General features: G+C 35.3%; 1 protein-coding gene across 1 annotated transcript; it reads left to right on the plus strand.

The window, feature by feature from the left end:
* The first annotated feature begins 1,557 nt into the window (after window positions 1–1,557).
* On the plus strand, window positions 1,558–12,069 carry LOC108605610 (frequenin-1). Its single transcript, XM_017995388.2, has 7 exons — window positions 1,558–1,812; window positions 9,344–9,368; window positions 9,523–9,571; window positions 9,911–10,000; window positions 11,082–11,160; window positions 11,233–11,321; window positions 11,456–12,069. The coding sequence occupies exons 1-7, from the start codon at window positions 1,749–1,751 to the stop codon at window positions 11,621–11,623; spliced, it is 564 nt and encodes a 187-aa protein (XP_017850877.1). The 5' UTR covers window positions 1,558–1,748; the 3' UTR covers window positions 11,624–12,069.
* Window positions 12,070–18,370: the final 6,301 nt, after the last annotated feature.

The raw sequence follows: 18,370 nt of genomic DNA on the forward strand, positions 1-18,370 counted from the left end.
ATTTCATTGTGCGCTTATTTTTTTTAATAGCCAGCGACTAGACAATGATAGAACTACAAAAAATAATAATAGTTTGCGCTTTTATGGGGCCAACTGCAGACAAAGCGCGCGCAAAGCAGCTCAAGCTAAGCAGCAAAATTGATTAATTGAAAATTAAATAGATAGAAACCTTTGAGTGCATGCATTAAAATAATGGGAAAAAGTTGATTGGCAGTGATTTAATAAAGTTGCATCTAAAACTTATGCACAATTCAGAATTCAGCAGCAAGCTCAATTGTTAGCAAGGCAAACTGATATTGCATAAGTCTGAAAATGAAATGAAAATAAAATATTTTATAATATATGCATAAAGCAATTAAATGTATTAGATAGAAGCAAGTTGCTGCTGCTGATGCACTAATGCAATTAAAATCTTGAGCCAGCTTGAGTCATAGGAATTTGCAGCATTTAAAGCGTCACTTGGCTTGCTACATATTAAAATATTTGCAAATACTTATTATGGCAGCCATTTTTTTATTTTTCACAAATAGCTGTTGCCTATTTTTGTGCTGATTGTTTGTGTGGGCGGCTTGCACTTGACACTTTTGTTGCTTGCGACCACAACAAGAACAAGAACAATGACGACGACGACGTAAACACTATGACAGTCAGCTCAAAATAGTTACAGTGGCTATTGTTGTCTGCGTCTGAAATTAACAGCATTTATTTCATTGCATTTTTATGCGCCTCATTGCAAAGGACATTGTTGTCAGCATCAGCAACAGCGTCAGCGTTAGCATCGGCGTCACTCGTCAACAACAGCAGCAGCGTCATCATCAACAACAACAACAAAAGGCAACTTATTTTTATGCTTTTGCTTTTGCTGTGTGTCAACCACAGCGACAACAAGCAGAGCAGCCAACGCTGCTGCTCAAACTAACCTCCAAAACCCTTTGCTATATTTTTTTGTATAGCGCGCATAGAGGTTTAAGTTCTTACGTGTGTGTGTGTGTACGCTTTTGTTGGCAGCTTCTTGGGTGTGTATGAGTGTTGCTTTTGTTGTTGTTGGTTGCCGTTGGCAACTGTCATGAAAAGTTCGAGTCTAGAGTTGACCTGAAAACTAGCAAATGTGAGCTGCGCTTTCTTTCTATCTATCTCTCTCTCTCTCTTTATCTCTTTGGCTGTCTATTGCGTTGTATTCATTATATTCGTTGCCAGCGTTCGAGCGCCTAAAAAACGAGAAAAAGAAATTGAAAATTAAACAGCCACGCCAGCTATCATGCAATGCCCAAGCGTCAGCGTCAGCGTCGCTTCGCTCGTTCGTTCGTTCATTTTGAAGCTTAATATTATGCAAATTGCTCGGCAAACCGAGCGTCTCTATTAACGTCTCTCTAAACATATGTGCAAAGCAATTACACTCTTGTGTTGTTTGCAACTTTTCGTCTTTTTTTTTTTTTTTTGTTACATTGTTTTGTGTGCTGTGTGCCACATTATTTATAAACAAAACACTTGAAGCAATGACGCATTTATGTTCAACTCACTGCTATATTATTTATTTTTTCTGATTGCTTGAAGCGAAATTATAAAGCATATTAAAATACTTATGAAAAAGTTTTGAGATAACAAAAACAACAACAACAACTTTGTGCAACAGTATAAAAGTTTGATACTAAAAAGTAATAGCAGTCAAGTGTAGCCAACAACAAGCATAAAAGCAACAGCAACAGCAACAGCAGCAGCAGCAGCAGCAGCAACAACACTTGGCCAACATGGGAAAAAAGAGCTCGAAATTGAAACAGGATACCATCGATCGTTTAACAACTGACACATATTGTAAGTATCAATTTATCAATTTATTAATTTCACAATTCACAAGCATCATAAATCTGAAATACTTAACAATCTGACTGAATCTACTATGCGCCCATTTAGTCAAGCCACTATAATTGTGCTAAATTTATGGTTTACATTAATCAAAACCGTAACAACAACAAGCAAAATAAATAAGCCAAGCAATTTGCACAACGACGTGCAAATGTGAACGGAACTTGCCCCAAAGCTGACCATAAAAAATGGCAAATCGCCTATGAAAAGATAAAATATATGTTACATATATAAATGATAAATAAATGGCTATTAATAATATAAATCTTGCTTTGGTTAGCATTTTTAAGGCTGCATTTAGAGCTTAGTGGGCAATGATAGGAACTGATTAGGCTAGCCATGCAAGGGTAGGATTGGGGCTAGAACAGACGGGGCGAATTGATGGGAAGCCTGAAGAATCACTTACCTATAATTCGATGAGTCTGAGTCCTATGGCTTGCCTTCCTGTAGACTAAGTAAGAAGCATCCGGTGTAGTTGCAAAACTGTTCCTCAATTGCTCGAAGAAGGTTTTTGCTTCATTCATAATTAATGCAGAAATATTTGCAGCATCAGCTCCTATTCAAATGTAAGTCACGCTCAGTCAAGCTCGCTATATTTATTAAGCCCTAGCTTGGTAAGCTCTGATGGCTTAGAGCTTGTGTAGCTCTAAACTGAAACCTTTTCCATTGAATTGCTTTTCAATTTGTTGCTAACAAATTAAGTACAGTCTGCACTTCATTTAGTTGTCTGTGGGGATCACAATGGATACAATGATGAAATCTTTGCCTTTCATTTGCATTTGCATTTGTGCGCGCTTACAACTGTCGCTAATTAATACAACTGTAAATCTTTTTTCATTTTATTAGCGTAGAAGTGAAATTAATTTATAATCCTCTGCGCTGATCTTAATCCCATTGCAATGAGCTGCTTATGTTGTTGTTAATGCGCTTTCAACTGTCAGCACTTAAATTTACATTACAATTCTCGCCAAGGGTCGAGCGAGCGAGCGAGCGAGCGAGAGAGCAAGATAATCTTTTGCCTGTTTATTTTGTATTTCAAGTTTGCGGGCTGCTTAAAATGCAACTTGGGCAACTTTGTGCCTAAAAAACTTTCATGACTAATTGCTTTGCTACATTTTTACTTACCGGCGGCCCGCGCTGGCAATATAAATAATTACGGCACCTGGGGCACTCAAGGGTTTTCTTTATGCTAAGGTATGGGTGGGGGGTCTGGGGTCAGGTATAAGGGTTGAAAGTGTTGACAGATTGCTGCCAAGTTTTTGGCCAGTGCTTAATGCGTTCGGTCCAAGCAATTTATCTTGTGGTTCCCTTTAGGGCTGCATACGCGCAACATTTTGTGGCAGGCCCCAAGTTTGTTGCACAGCTTAAGCTCACCAAGCTCAGCTCAGCTCAGCTTCTGTGTGTGCTACATCATGCTTGGCTTTTATACTCACGCTCACGCTTTATACTCCGAGCAGAGTTTAAGGCTTAAGTGGGTCTGGGTCGCGTCAAGTTTCGAGCGAGAGCGCAAAACTTTCGACCAAAACGCCGTCAAACTAAATATGGAAAATGCAAAAAGCGCTGCATGCAGCTGATAGCAAAGCAGCAACTGGAGGGGCAGTAAAATCAATTGCAACTTGCAAATAAACTTGAATGAAATTTATGAACTTGCAGCGGCGCGCACGGCTTTAAGCCATCAAAAACTAAACTCAATTTACTCTTTTGTGTGTAGCACAATCAGCGACCCCCACTGTGCCGCATTGGGGTGAGGGTGACGAGCAGCCAGTTCCAGGAATGAATAAATAAATGCCTAGAAATTTGATTAGTTTCGGGCTCTGCGCTCGCCATCAAATATCGAATTGACCCAAGCAATAAAATGCAAATCCCACTGTGTATATAAAATAGATACAAATTACGGTCTAGCCCTCATGTACCGTTAGTGGTTGCTATTTATGGGTCTGGCTCTGGGCTTCGGTTCATCGCCTGCCAGAATCTTCAATAAATAAACGATACGTCTGCCTGTCTGTCTGTCTGTTCGGTCTATTCAGTCGTTGGCCACAGGTGTTTGGCCGTTGCCATGTTCAACAAGCAGACGCATTAGCAAGTTTAATTGATTTTAAAATTGTCAAACAATCAGTAAGCACACACAAACACACACACACACACAGACAGACATATAGACAGCCGTAGGAGTGTAAAACAACTTGGTCATTAGTTGAGTAAAGTGGCAGATTATCCGTTGCTGCTGCATATGGAGTGGATCTTGGCTTGTTTGATTTGCGGCACGTTCATGCAACTTGATTGGTATTTGCAACTAAGCCCCCAATTGGATTCTGCCATTTTATGAGCTCTCTCTTGCTTGCTTGCTGCAACATGCTGCATAAATCTGATTTAGCTCTAAGTGCTCTGACAGCTATAAACAATGTAAACTTACACAATGCTCTGGCTGCTCGGCAAGGCCAATGCAAGATGTAAGACTTCATATTGAGTATATGCTTTAAGTGCTTCAAGTGAGCTGCAGTTGATTTAAATGTATTATGCGTATGTTCTATAAATATCTTATACTTACTAATATAAAAAATAAAAAACTAACAAGTTAGTTACAAGTTTGCCAATAAATATATTTTTTCATTTATTTTAATTGCTAACTTATTCATTCATTTACAAATAAGTCTTCACACATTTACATTTTTTGCTACACTCTCGAGCTTAATTGGAAATAAGCTATATATGAAAAATATTTTTAATATCATTTTTTTGCAATCCATTTACATTTGTTTACTCGAATTCCATGTAAGCTTAAACAGCAATGAGTTAAATAATTTTTTTTAACTCATGGCAGCGCATTTTTGTTATATTTATTTTTGGCTAACACATATTTTAAAAATTGCGGTAGATTTTGTAATTCATGCAGCCATTTTTTTGTAGTCGTTAAATAATTTACATGCAGCCTGCATATTTTGCATTTAACATGTATAACTGTAAAACGTTTTGCACAGTTTTTATGCAAGTCGAGCGGGCGTTGAAAATCGTTCATTTAATGGGAAATTTGTAAATTGAAATAAGAACAAATGTGTGTGAATTTATGAATTTTAATAATCAGCGCACATTTTATAGAAATGCAGAAAAACTTGATTTGAATTTCACAGTTACAGTTTGAGCAGCTATGCTATGTTTAAAAAAAAAAGTGACAAAGCCAAATCTAAAAAAATATTTGTTTTTAAACAAAACTGTTTGACATTCACGGCTTATAGTACGTATACGCATTGTTATCTTTAGCATTTAGTCAATGCGCTCGAGCGTGTGTATAAAAAACTGACTGGCAAATATTTACCTGACATATTTTTGGCTACGAAAGAAAAAAAAGTGAAACGCAAAAGCCAAAAATAACGCGAATTACTGGCAGTTGCAACAGTTAAAATGGAATGTGTGCAGACAAAATGCAATTAAAAGCGCGTTGTAAACACAGCTATATCGATGGCAGCCAGCAGATTACTCAAATATTTCATGTTGCCAAAGCCAATAGTGGCAGCAGAGCCAGAGCCAGAGCCCGAACCAGAGCCCTGTGGCAAGTAAGCGGGCGGGCTGGTTGGCAGGCACGCTGGCCCGCCCGTATATTGCATATGCATATGTTGGCATACCCACGGGCATACCAAGCTGTATCAGTGTGCGTGCGTGTGTGTGTGGGTGGATTACTGGTATGAAAATCTGCAATGTATTGTTCATGTGTGTGTCTGAATATTTTTGCATGGTGGCGCGCACGCGGTTCCGATCGAATGCCAGCGACAATTGCTGTGCATTTTCAATGCACCATCGAGTGTGTGTTGCAGGTATTTCATAGTGTATCAGCATTTGTGGCAGCTGAGGCAAATAAAACCAGCGCAGCAACAACAACAACGATGGTTACTCGACAAGACGTCATGTGACAATTCATCAAACGTAGGCGACAACACTTGAATAATAGAATTGCTCTGTGGGGAGCGATGTTTGTAAACAAGCCAACAAAACAAATTTGATTTTACTTGTGACTCTGCGACTGACAATGACACTGATGAATGCTTTGTGAAGAGTTAATATAAGATATAAGAAAATTATGTGCACTTTAGCTTGAGTAACTCGCTTTACTTGCTGCAAAGCGAAATTTAACAGAGCAATAACATTGACTGTTGAGTGATCGCATAAAATGTTAAGGCTAAGCCACTGTCATGTTATGTTAACGTAACATAGCGTTATGTTAAAATTCTGCTATGTTGTATAAGAGTTCATAAGCATAAGTAGTAGACAAAAGAATGTTTGTAATAATCTTAATTAAATCAGCTGATAATATTTATTTAAAGTATATAACAAATTCCTTGTATTAGCTTTAGCTAATTTGATCGTTTTGCACCAGTATTATCTAAATTAAATTGAATAGTAAAATTTATATAAAATATATTACAATTTGTACATAAAGTTAGTCTTTTGCATTTGAAATTGAGCACAATTTGTGCTCATATCTCTAACTTAATTCGCTTAAAGTGCCTTAGCTGCTTTGCAGTGTGTCAAGCCTTAAGCCTACGCTCAGTTTCAAGCTGACTGCAACTAAGATTTCACTATAGAAATGTCGCTTAACATGTCATATGTCTCTGCCCCAGTCAATGTGGACCATTGTGACAGCAGCAACAGTCGCTTATTGTGCTCTGTGTTAATATAAGAAACGCCAGTTGTCAGCGTGGGCAACAAGTCGTATGAGCAATATGCGTTTTATTTACAATACAGTCGAGTACACAAGTCGCAGCACATTGGGCCAATAAATGCCGCTGTACATATTTTTTTTTTTTATTTTTACATGCCACACGTCAATAATACAAGCGAGAGCTGATAGTGCTCAAAGGAAGAGACTATATGTATGTCTGTGGGTGTGTATGTGTGGGCTTAAACATGAATGAGCTTGCTTGTTGGCTTATCCGCTGTCGCTCGCTTTGCTCGTCCTCTAGTGTCGCTCATATCGATTACCAATCAATTCAGCAGCGGCAATGGTAATTGTTGACTTTAGTGAATTGACGCTACTGCTGCTGGCAGTGGCCACTAATCGAGTTGCAAGCAAACTGTCATTTGCTTGCACACACACACACACACACATATGTCTAATTAAAACTCAAAACTGCACCACATGCGTTCAAATAGAACGCGAACGCGTCTCATATTGCCGCACTAATCAAAATGTAAACCGATAACGCAGAAAACGCAAATCCCAAATGGGCTGCAGGCTCGTTCGCTGGCCATGAGCTCTAAATGACCAGCGCTGCCTGGGCTGGCGGACTCTAGGGATGCTGTATATTGCGGCCATTGGCCCCGACTGCGCTGTCGGTGACGTTGACTCCGACGCCAGCAATTCTGATGTGTGTAATTTTGCGTGAATTTATGTTTTGGTCTCGAACTTTTGTAGCTACAACCGCACCTCAACTTCTGTGTGCGGTTGTGTGTGTGTTTGTGTGTGTGTGTGGGCGGAGTGCATAGCATGTGCGCCATTCACACGCCTATAACGGTCACAATGGGAGCTGCTTGGGCATCGGGAGACCGTAGCTTAAACGTTTTGTAAACGGCCATTAGGCAATGCCGTTGGCAACCCATGACCAAAAATAATAATAATAATAAACAAACGCACACACACATGCAAGTGAGTAGGCTCGTATACTTAATGCTAGACTATGCTATACCATATATATTAATGTTGGTCAAGCCCAACCGAGCTCAACGCATAAATGTGAATTGTGCTTTGTATAAAGCGTAGACTGTACTCGAAGTTCAGCTCAAGTGCTGCTGCTGCTGCTGCTGCTGCAGTTCTAGGGTATATGCAAAGCAGAAATCAGTAACAAACTCTGTGCTCTGTACTTTATAAATTGTAATATATAGACTAGTACAAGAGAAAAAAGCTATTACGCCTTGGGCGTGGTCATAAGACAATGAGCCGAGTAAAAGCAAACGAAAACGTTTATTAAAGCTGCAAGTAAAGTTGCTGTCTGTGTGTGTGTGTGTGTGTGTTAGTGGGTGGGGGCAGGTTGCGTGTACGCTTCATTGTAAGTTGTTTAAGATATTTATTGGGGGGCGGGTGCGTGTGTCTGTGGAAAATTTTGAGCTATTTAGTGGGTTATTTTTGTGCATAAACTTTTAATGAGTTTATTTTTTTTTTTTGGAAGTAAATGAACAAAATGTATGTATGCGAGGCAATGCCATAAAGCGCAGGACAAAGAAATTTATACATAAATAAATAAAAAGCAGCTGCATAAAAATATAGAAGCAATATCCAAATTCATAAAGTTCGAGCTCTAATTGGAATCCATTGGGCAAAAAGGCAACATTGACTTAGTTATAGTTAAGTACAATTGTTTTCAATTAGTTACAAACATTTTATTATTATTTTATTGCTTACCAGTTCGTTTTTAGTTTAGTCACACGTCTTGTCAAAGCGAGTTGCAGTCACTGACTGACCCACGTGGCCCTTGACACTTTTTCTTACGCTCAGCTGCGCTGCTTAAGCGAGCTTCGCTCTTCGCTAGGCGACAGTTGAGTATGGCTGAGCGCGCTCAGTTCGGCGCTCAAGCTGAGATCGTTAATCATAATGATAAATGTTCCCTCTCTCTTCTATGATATGCAATTGCTTATAATTAATATAAGTAAGCCGCAACTACTTATTTACCAATCAATAGCTTAAGTTTATAAACAGCATAGTCTTGAAAATTCAGTTGATCACTTACCCTTAATGCAGAAGCCTTAATCAGAATCAATTCAGTTTCCAACTATATTCAAGTAAGTAGTTTCCAACTTGTCTGCAAAGTGTGATAATAAATCATAATAATTATATAATATTATATGTATGCTAATATATAATAATAATATAATTCTTAAAAATAGTGTTTGCCTTAAATATGAAAATGAAAATATTACTTACCCGTTGTTCTTAGTCGAGTCGATCACGCCATCTTTGTTGCTTAGTCAAAGCGACCTCTAGCAAGTACCTCCTACCTGAGCTAAGGCCTAAGAGCTACTAACCTAGTTGCTCTCATAGCTCTAGCGCTAAGGCAGCTTCCCAAACACACAACGTTGTGGTATGTGTAAGCTTCGATTCTAGGTAGGCGACAGCTTCGCTCAGTCGATCGCCCAGTATTTTTCCATAGGCTGCTTCACTAAATATTTAACCTATTTGCAATGCTCATGCTCGTCAACAACTTTGTAACAAAATCAATCAATAAATAATAACTATTAACTATAAATATGCCACAAGTAGCAACTTAAAAGGCGCAATCGTTTCAAAGTTCAGCTGCCCCCAATTGTTGATTTTTAATGTTTTATAAATGTTGTTTAACAGACAGCGTTCATTTCAAAATAGATTTTTATTATTTTTGCTTAACAACATCATTAAATGCGTTACATATGCAAAATACTTTGTGGTCTATTTGGCAATTAATATTTCATGCATTTTAATGACTGCAATTTTTTTCTGTTTTTCTCTTCTTTGCAGTTACAGAAAAAGAAATACGTCAATGGTGAGTGCGAATACAAAACAAAAATAAGCATACATATATTTTATTTATATTTATACATTTAATGGCATGCACACATATGCAAAATATACACTTGGCATACTTGTGAATTGTTTTTGAAATTCAAATTCTTTTCCACGCGCAATGCAAACAAAAGGCACAAAGGATTTCTGAAAGACTGTCCGAATGGTTTACTCACAGAGCAAGTAAGTAAACAAATTATAGCCATACGTCATACACACAATTAAGTCTAATTTGAGCAGCAACAACAACAGCAGCAGCAGCAGCAGCAGCAGCTGTTGCTTATAATTTAAATGCTTGCATATCCTGACGACTGCCTGCTCCCAGCTCAGCTCAGCTCAAAATCAACGCAATTTAGGCAATTGCCAATATGTTGAGCGTAACGTCTGCTAATGACATTAACATTGTTGTTGTTGTTGCTCATAAAATTTATGACGCACACACGTGACACACACATGACACTTGATAATAAATTTGCTCTATATGCTCTCTATATATATATAAATATTATTTTTTATCTTTAGGGTTTTATCAAAATCTACAAACAATTCTTTCCGCAAGGCGATCCCAGTAAATTTGCATCGCTTGTGTTTCGCGTTTTCGATGAGAACAATGTGAGTATTTAAGCAGCTTCCTGCGCGCTGCTCTCTTGACGCTTTTGACGCTCTTTTGGCTCTTGGCTTAACTGCCTCATTGATTTTTTGATGGTTTTGTGCGCGCGGCGCGCACAAGTCAAGCGCAAAAATTTTAACGCCTTCAGTCAATTAGTCAAATATTGTAAGGCCTAACCCAAGCGCAAACCTTTAGTCGTATAAATCAAATGCCAAGAGCTAACAGAGCAGTAAAATGAATATTTATAACTGCGAATAAAACATAATGCTGAGCATTATTGTAAGGCATAAATAATTGTTGTTAATTTGGCTTATAAATAATATTTATTTATAATAGCAAGCGCTTGTCAATATTTATTTACTTAACATTGAGTTTGTTGATCAATTTATGCAGCCTTACAATCAATTATTATTATTTATCTAATGTGCTGTACATAAATAATTAAATGTGAAGAGCTAACAGTGTAGCAAAATTAATATTAACTTTGATTAAAACATAATGCTGAGCATGTTAGCTAATAAATAATAGTTATTTAATTGTAGTTCACTAAATAGTATATTTATATAAATATATTTTAAACTAGCTTTGACCTAATTCATTATTATTTATTATTGTTGGCTGTTAGATAAATTTATTTTTTGCAGCTGCTGAATTTTAAATTGCATAATTGCATTTTTTGTTAGTTTTATTTATAAACAATGCCTAACAACTATTTGTTAGCTTCGAAATTAATCATTAGTATTGATCGAACTTGCCTTTAAGCATTTACTTACATATATATATACTGCAAGCTTATTGCCTGCTAGATAAATTTGAATTTGCAGCTTGGCAGTGATTTGTTGATTATTAAGCTGGCAGCTCTTGAATTTTAAATTTTTTTTGCCAACTGTGTGTTCATTTGCTTAAGTGCAGAAATCCCTTTGTGTGATTAATAACACACGATGATGATGCCTTGTGGCAAGTTTGTTTGCTGTTTGCCCAAGAGGCATATTGCTAATTTATTTAACCCTGGCCTCTTTGTTGTCTCTCCCTCTCTCTCTCTCTCTCTCTTGCCCACTTTCTTGTGTTTTTCGTGATTGACAGGACGGGTCGATTGAGTTCGAGGAGTTCATACGCGCCTTGTCCGTCACATCGAAGGGCAACCTGGATGAGAAACTGCAATGTAAGTTCTTTGGCTACGGCTCTGGCTCTTTGTTTGCCAATTGTTTGTATGTGTATGTGTACATTTGTTTAGGGGCCTTTCGTCTATACGATGTGGACAATGATGGGTACATAACACGCGAGGAGATGTACAACATTGTGGATGCAATCTATCAAATGGTGGTAAGTTGACTTAATCTATTGTAGCGTATACAAAAGTTATTTGAAAAACTTGTGGCGAGTTAAATGTTAAATGTTTTTGTGGCTTTCGTTTTCTGTTTTCTGTTTTCTGTTTTTTTTTTTGTGGCACTTTACAGGGCCAGCAGCCACAGTCGGAGGATGAGAATACGCCGCAGAAGCGAGTGGATAAGATATTTGATCAAATGGATAAAAATCATGATGGCAAATTAACATTAGAAGAATTTCGTGAGGGTAGTAAAGCTGATCCACGTATAGTTCAGGCGTTAAGTTTAGGTGGTGGTTAAAAAAGTTAACCCAGCAGAAATATTTACCCAAATGCAAGCAAAAAAATTAAAACAAATATATAAAACGCGCAACAAAACTATTGTAACAACAACAAAGCAAAAAACAAAGAAGAGCAAGAAATGCAGCTAAAAGTTTCTTAAGTATAACAATAAGCGCTTTTGGTTCTTGGCTAAACATTTTACACTCTACTACACAGCAAAAAGCAAAAGAGGCAAACAGTAAACAGCAAACAAAACAAAACTAAGCGAAAAACAAAAAATACAAACGAAAATTCTATAAAATAATAACATAAACTTAACTAAGCTCTCGTTAAAGCAATCAACTAATCAGAGTCGCCCAACAATAAAAAATGTTTCAATCTTGAACTTGAATAACTTTTACTTTCTGTTTTTCCAACAACTAACTCGCGCGTCGATTAACAGTCAAAATGATAATAATTTTTTGATATCAAAATTATAAAAAATAATGCAAAAAAAAAACAAATTCATTTTTAAATATATACATATACAAATGAACATATAATTATATACACATATGTATATAAAAAAAAACAAAAAAAAAACGAGCGAGTAGCAATAAAATAAAAAAAATTTTGAAATGCAAATTGCAAGCAGCGCAAAAATCAATTTTGAGCAGAAAACAATTGCTATAATTTATAAAATTAATAAGTCAATTTAAAAAAAAACCAACAACAAAAATCACTTAACGAACGCAGCCTTCGAGATATAAATAACAAAAAAATTTAACGATAAACAATTGAAAAAAATTTAAAACTTAAGTATTGTTGATATACAAAAAAAAAGCCAGCAAATAAAACGCATAAATATAAATACTATATACACACACAGCATATATATATACATATATATAATATATAGCAGCAGCAGCAGCAGCAGAAGAAGAAGAAGCAGATAAAGCACAAGCACAACATATAAAAGAACTTGAGCAAAAGTAATTACGTTTAATTATTTAATTAACAAAACTGGCATTAATCAATGACAAGTGCAAAAGACGCGTACAAATTGACACACACACACACACACACACACATAGACATAGACCCACACACACACACACAAACATGCACACGTAGGCAGCGTAAATTAAACGTAGCATACAAGCGGGCGCCCTCGACAAATTGCATGTGAATGTGTGTTGCTGTTTGTATTTCTATGCATGTGTGTGTGTGTGTGCGCGTATGCGTGCGCGTGTGCGTGCGCTTCTTTTTGTTTTGTGTTTTTTTATGCAAATTCATTTTTTATTTTGCGCAATTAACGTTTAAGCAAACGAAAATAAAATTTGACAATAGCCAGCAAAATAATTCTAAATAAAATTTTTGTAAATTGTTTTTCTAATGGCATAAACTAAATAATGAAGAGTAAAACCAACGCACATTCACAAGTGAATAAACAACAACAACAAACAACGCAACAAAGAACAAAAACAACAAACAACAACAACAAAAACAATAGAACTCTAGTTGCTCTATTTCTCCAACTATTCAAGCTATCTACAAAAAACTATCTATCTATCTAGCTTTACTATCTATGTTACACCCACTGTCTTTCTCTCTCTCCGTATCTGTCTCTCTCTCTCTCTCTCTCTACAACCACGTTCACTCTACAGCGTTCGCCGCCAGTTAGAGAGTTGAAAACAAATCCATCATACGATTTAATTTCTATTCTATATGCGGTTCAGCTTTATTATTGCATTAATTTAATATTAAAAAAGCCAAATACAACAACAATTACTATTTTATTATGAAAACAAAAAAACTATCAACGAATATATTTATATAAATAAATATATTTCTATATATACTTAAATATTAAAGCTTACAATCACAACATTTGCTACTTCTTATGACACCCATACACACACACACACGAATACACACACACACAGCCCTAAACACGCTCAGTTATTTATATACATGCCATATACCATATACTTATATTAACAGCATAAGCATAACTTAACCAATATATACAGTTGTATATACAAAAAAAAAAATAAATATATATATATATATATATATATCTAATATTAAATAGTGAAATATACATGTTTAGTAACTTGTACGCTCATAGCCCACCATGCTGCTGAAATGGGCACATGGATAACAATTTCAGTTGCTATGCAGCAAGTTCGATGAATTCAAATTTAAACTTTCAACTCTAGGCTACTAAAAACTTGTTGCATAGTCTAACAACTTACTATGCCTATATAGCTAATAAATTTAATTTATTTACATACTTTCTTTTGTTTACTCACTTTGTTTTGCAAATTGTTCTACTTTAAAGAGTGGCCTTAAGTCAATTTGTCCAAAAAACAAAATAAAAAAAATACCAAACGCTTTGCAATCTTACATCGTATATTGGCTATATGAATATATATATATAAACAAAGTATACATAAACACATACTTGCTTATAAGCATTAATAATAATAAAAAAAAAGAAAAATATTTACAACTTTTTCTATGCTAACAGCTTTTGAGTTTTACTTATGATTTCATTTCTTTTTTTTCTCACGCATTTCTCTGCACAAGCCGTAACCGCAAAATGCTATTAAAACTATAAAACAACAACAACAACAACAAAATAACATAAAAAGTCAAATCAAAAATGGCAAAGCTATGCCTGTACTAACATATATATACATATATATAATTATGCTAAGCACTACAACAAAACTATAAAAACAAATTCTACAATGAAAAAACAACAACAACAAACAGCAGCAGATACAAAAAACGCTTCTAAGAACCTCACTGAAATTCTTCAAAGAACAAGAAAACAAATATGTTTGCATACATATATATAAAAATAATAAAATACACACACACAATCACTCACACACACACACACACACACACGAAAAATACATAATTATAAAGAAAAGTTAATCAATAATTAATTAATTCGAAAGTGATATAGCTGACAAAAGAAATGTGTCTGTAGTTTAGTAGTTAAAACAAATAAAAGCATATAAATATAATAAATGAAAAAAATATATAATATACAAAGAAATTAACATTTACTAAACGTGCAAGAAAAGAATTTTTTTTTAAAACAAAGAATGTCTGTATATAACACTTACATACAAAACTTACAATGCGAGACAAAAAATAAAATGTTTGTTAACACCAAGAAATATATATATATATATACAGTATATATATGTAACGGGTCTTAAGTAAACTTTAAGTAAGTTAAAATATATAAAAGAAATTTTTCTAATTTTTTTTTTTGTCGCATGGCATTAAAAGTCAATTGTAGGTGCAATCATAGGCAAATATGATGGCCACAAAATAAAAATACAATGAATAAAATAATCACACACACACACACACACCAATACACACACATACTATAAAATGTCAAGTTAAACATTTCACAAGCAATATTTTACAATTTTTTAATTGTGCATTATATAGTGCGTATACTTTATATTAAAAGTCTAAAGAACAACACCACATTTACATTAAACATGCATACTAATATTTAAAAAATAAAAATTAATATATACATTTATGAAATACACACACACACACACTTGCATATTTTAGTGATACTCTAGCAAAACACGAATCTGATTTTCTTTGCTAAGAACACACACACATACACACGAACACACACACACACACACACGTTAAGTACACCCGTGAACGTAAACTTAGAAAATTTATAATAAAAAATAACGTAACGTAATAAAAACAAAACTTGAAAAATAATCAAAGAATAACAAGAAGAAATTTTTTCAAAATTTTCATTTCTGATATCTGATGTTTTTATAAAAATGTACTACTGCTCTTTATTATGTATACACATAACTTATATATACATACATGGAAAAAAACAAAAACAAAAAATACGCAAAGATCTTTAACGTACATACTTATATACAAAATACTATTATATTGATTCAAATTGCAGTTTTTTGGGTTTTTCGGATTTCATTTATTTTGTTAGACTCTTGATTTTGTATTAAATAACAAACTGAACAAAAAAAAAAAAAACAAATGAAGCGAAAAACAATGGGAAAACATTTATCTTGTTACTGTCAGAAATATTACTTACTTCAAATAAAAATTTTAAAAACCAAATTGCCAGCATATGTTACTTTCATTCTATATATAATATAAGCTATATCTGGGCATTGGCGTTGGGGCTTTGTTTATTTACTAACACTGACGTGTAATACAAAACGCAGCGCTTCACCATGGCGTATGCGCAATTACATTACTAATTGTACAACAATTTACATGAATTGCCGACTATTAAACGATACACACACACACACTCACAAGGACACTTGCACACACCTACACGGCAGCTAAATAGGTAAGTAGAACAACGTTACAATTAACTTGCACACACATATATACATATGTATGTGTGCATAATACTTTGAACTGCTTGAACGGTAAATTATGATTGCTTAGTGCATGGGGAGTCACAACTGTTGTTACACACACACACACACACACACACATACGCACAAATGTGTGTAGCATAGCATAAATTTTCTATTAGCTGCCAAGCCTGCAGGAATTTTCAGCGTGCATTTTTAATTTTTGAAAGCGAGAGTTATGAACAAATGCAAAGAATTGTTTTTATTTTTGTTGGAAATATGAAAATTTGACTGCTACAGCTCAGCGAAATCAAATAGATTCTTTCATTAATTTCCGTTTATGCATTAAAAGCTCAATTATTATACAAAAATAATAAAATAAAATTTATTTCATTCAAGTAGAACATTAATATATAAACTGTATAACTAACATTTTTGGATGCCAATTTATTTTACAGATTTTTTTGTACATAATTTAAGCATTTACAACAAATAACAAATACAAATTTTAATGTAATTTGTACGCTTTTAAAAATATTAAGCCCAGCTATGTACAAAATAGTAAACAATGAAGACAATTTATTGTAAATATTCAATATTGAAAAGCATTAACTTATTGAAATGGCTGCGAATCTTAAGAGTTTTATGTTTTATTAGACTCATGAGCTTAGCTTTGGCTTGAATTGAATTAGAATATTATTAATAATTACTGCCCAGGGTGTAAGAAATAATGTTAATGCTATCGTATATCAATCGTTATATAAACATGACTACTTATTATATTTATTTGTTGTCTGCACTTTAGGGGAAGCTGTCAAAGCTTAATGGACTGACGCTGCTGCCGCTTCCGCTGCTTTGTGCTTCAAACTCAAAGCGAGACAGCTTAAGCTAACTCGAAGCACATTATAAGCAAATCGATTGGCTATTTGCTGTACGCTTTTGAGTTTGTTTGAAGCTTTGATAAGCTGCAAGTAAGCGAAAAAATTAAGCATAAATAATCTAATTAAATGCTTAGCAAAATTTCGAACTGTCTGTGCTCTAATTGTAGTCACCAGTGCCTATTTATTTAAGCAATGAATATATTAAGCAAGTACTAAGTTAATTACTTAGCTCACAAACTTAATATTTCCATTTAATTAAATGAAATAATAGAATTAACATTGCATTATCGAATTCAGGTACAAGCAAATTCTTATTGAATTGCTCTAAGCGAATTTATGAAGCTGCTTTAAGCTCATTAGCTGCAGGTCGAATTGCAATTGCTGTGGCTGCTAGGTGTTGCTGCTGCTGCTGCTGAAGACCACAAGTGGTCATTGTCAACTTGGCACTCATTTAGCTTATGCGTTTGATTCAGCACTCGGAGCTGGAAATTGCGAGCGCATTTTGTTGGCACTTTACACTCGCACTTCGCATGCGGTTTGTGTAATTTTTGGCTTTCGAAAATGAAATTGAAATCGATTTGAAATTGAGCGTTAGGCCAACTGTGGCAAGCCACATGTTGCATGTGTGTGTGTGTGTGTGTGTGTGTGTGTGTGTGTGTGTGTGTGTGTGTGCGGCTTGGGCCTGTGGCTTAATTACCTTTTGCTTTTGTGGCTTTGTGCATCAGCAGACTGTCGCATATGTTGAATGCATTAATAATTGCATTGCCGTGGCCACAGGCTGACGCCGCTGCTGCTGCTGCTGCTGCTGCTGGTGCTGCTGGTGTTGTGACAAGTATCTATGTGCAACTAATAGCTGCTCAAATTGTGTGTGCGTCTGTTTATCTAGGCAGCCCAACTACTATTTATAATGAAATGGCAGCCGCATAAAAACGAAAATAGCATTTTGTATCTTAATATGAAAAAAAAAATGAGCGCACACAATGTGAAATAAAATTAATACAAACAAATAAAGCGAATCAGATAAATGTAGCGCTACAATGCAAAAACAATGCCACACATACATGAATTTCAATCGTCGAAACACAATTTCAAATTAACAACCAACAAATTTTTACAGCTCAAATATTTCTCGTATTGCCTGCAAAGCACCTCATTTTCTTATGAATATGCTCGCTCTCTCTCTCTCACTCTAACGCTCTCTTTCGCACTGCTTTGAATAAACAATAATATTGGCTGCGTTCAATTCATCGGCATTTTCGTTTTTATGCGTTTCGTTTATCGTTGCTACTGTTGCTGTTGCTGTTGCTGTTGGCTGCAGTCGACGTCGCTGCTAGCGTTGTCTATGACGCGCTCGCTTTACTCACCCAAAGCAATTCCGCATCCGCGTTCGCAGCACCCCCCAACACGCCCCCCAACCAGGCAGCCAACCAAATGCGTACGCAAGTCCAAAAATTATTCGTAGCGAGTTTCACTATCCAGCACATTGTTTAGATTTGTACTTTTTGTATA

The sequence above is a fragment of the Drosophila busckii genome, chromosome X (genome assembly GCF_011750605.1).
Source record: "Drosophila busckii strain San Diego stock center, stock number 13000-0081.31 chromosome X, ASM1175060v1, whole genome shotgun sequence".
NCBI classification, from domain to species: domain Eukaryota; kingdom Metazoa; phylum Arthropoda; class Insecta; order Diptera; family Drosophilidae; genus Drosophila; species Drosophila busckii.

Coding starts and splice junctions, on each gene's coding strand:
- LOC108605610 (XM_017995388.2), top strand. CDS start 1,749: ATGGGAAAAAAGAGCTCGAAATTGAAACAGGATACCATCGATCGTTTA. Junction 9,369..9,522: donor GAAAAAGAAATACGTCAATG/GTGAGTGCGAAT, acceptor TGCAAACAAAAG/GCACAAAGGATTTCTGAAAG. Junction 11,161..11,232: donor CCTGGATGAGAAACTGCAAT/GTAAGTTCTTTG, acceptor ACATTTGTTTAG/GGGCCTTTCGTCTATACGAT.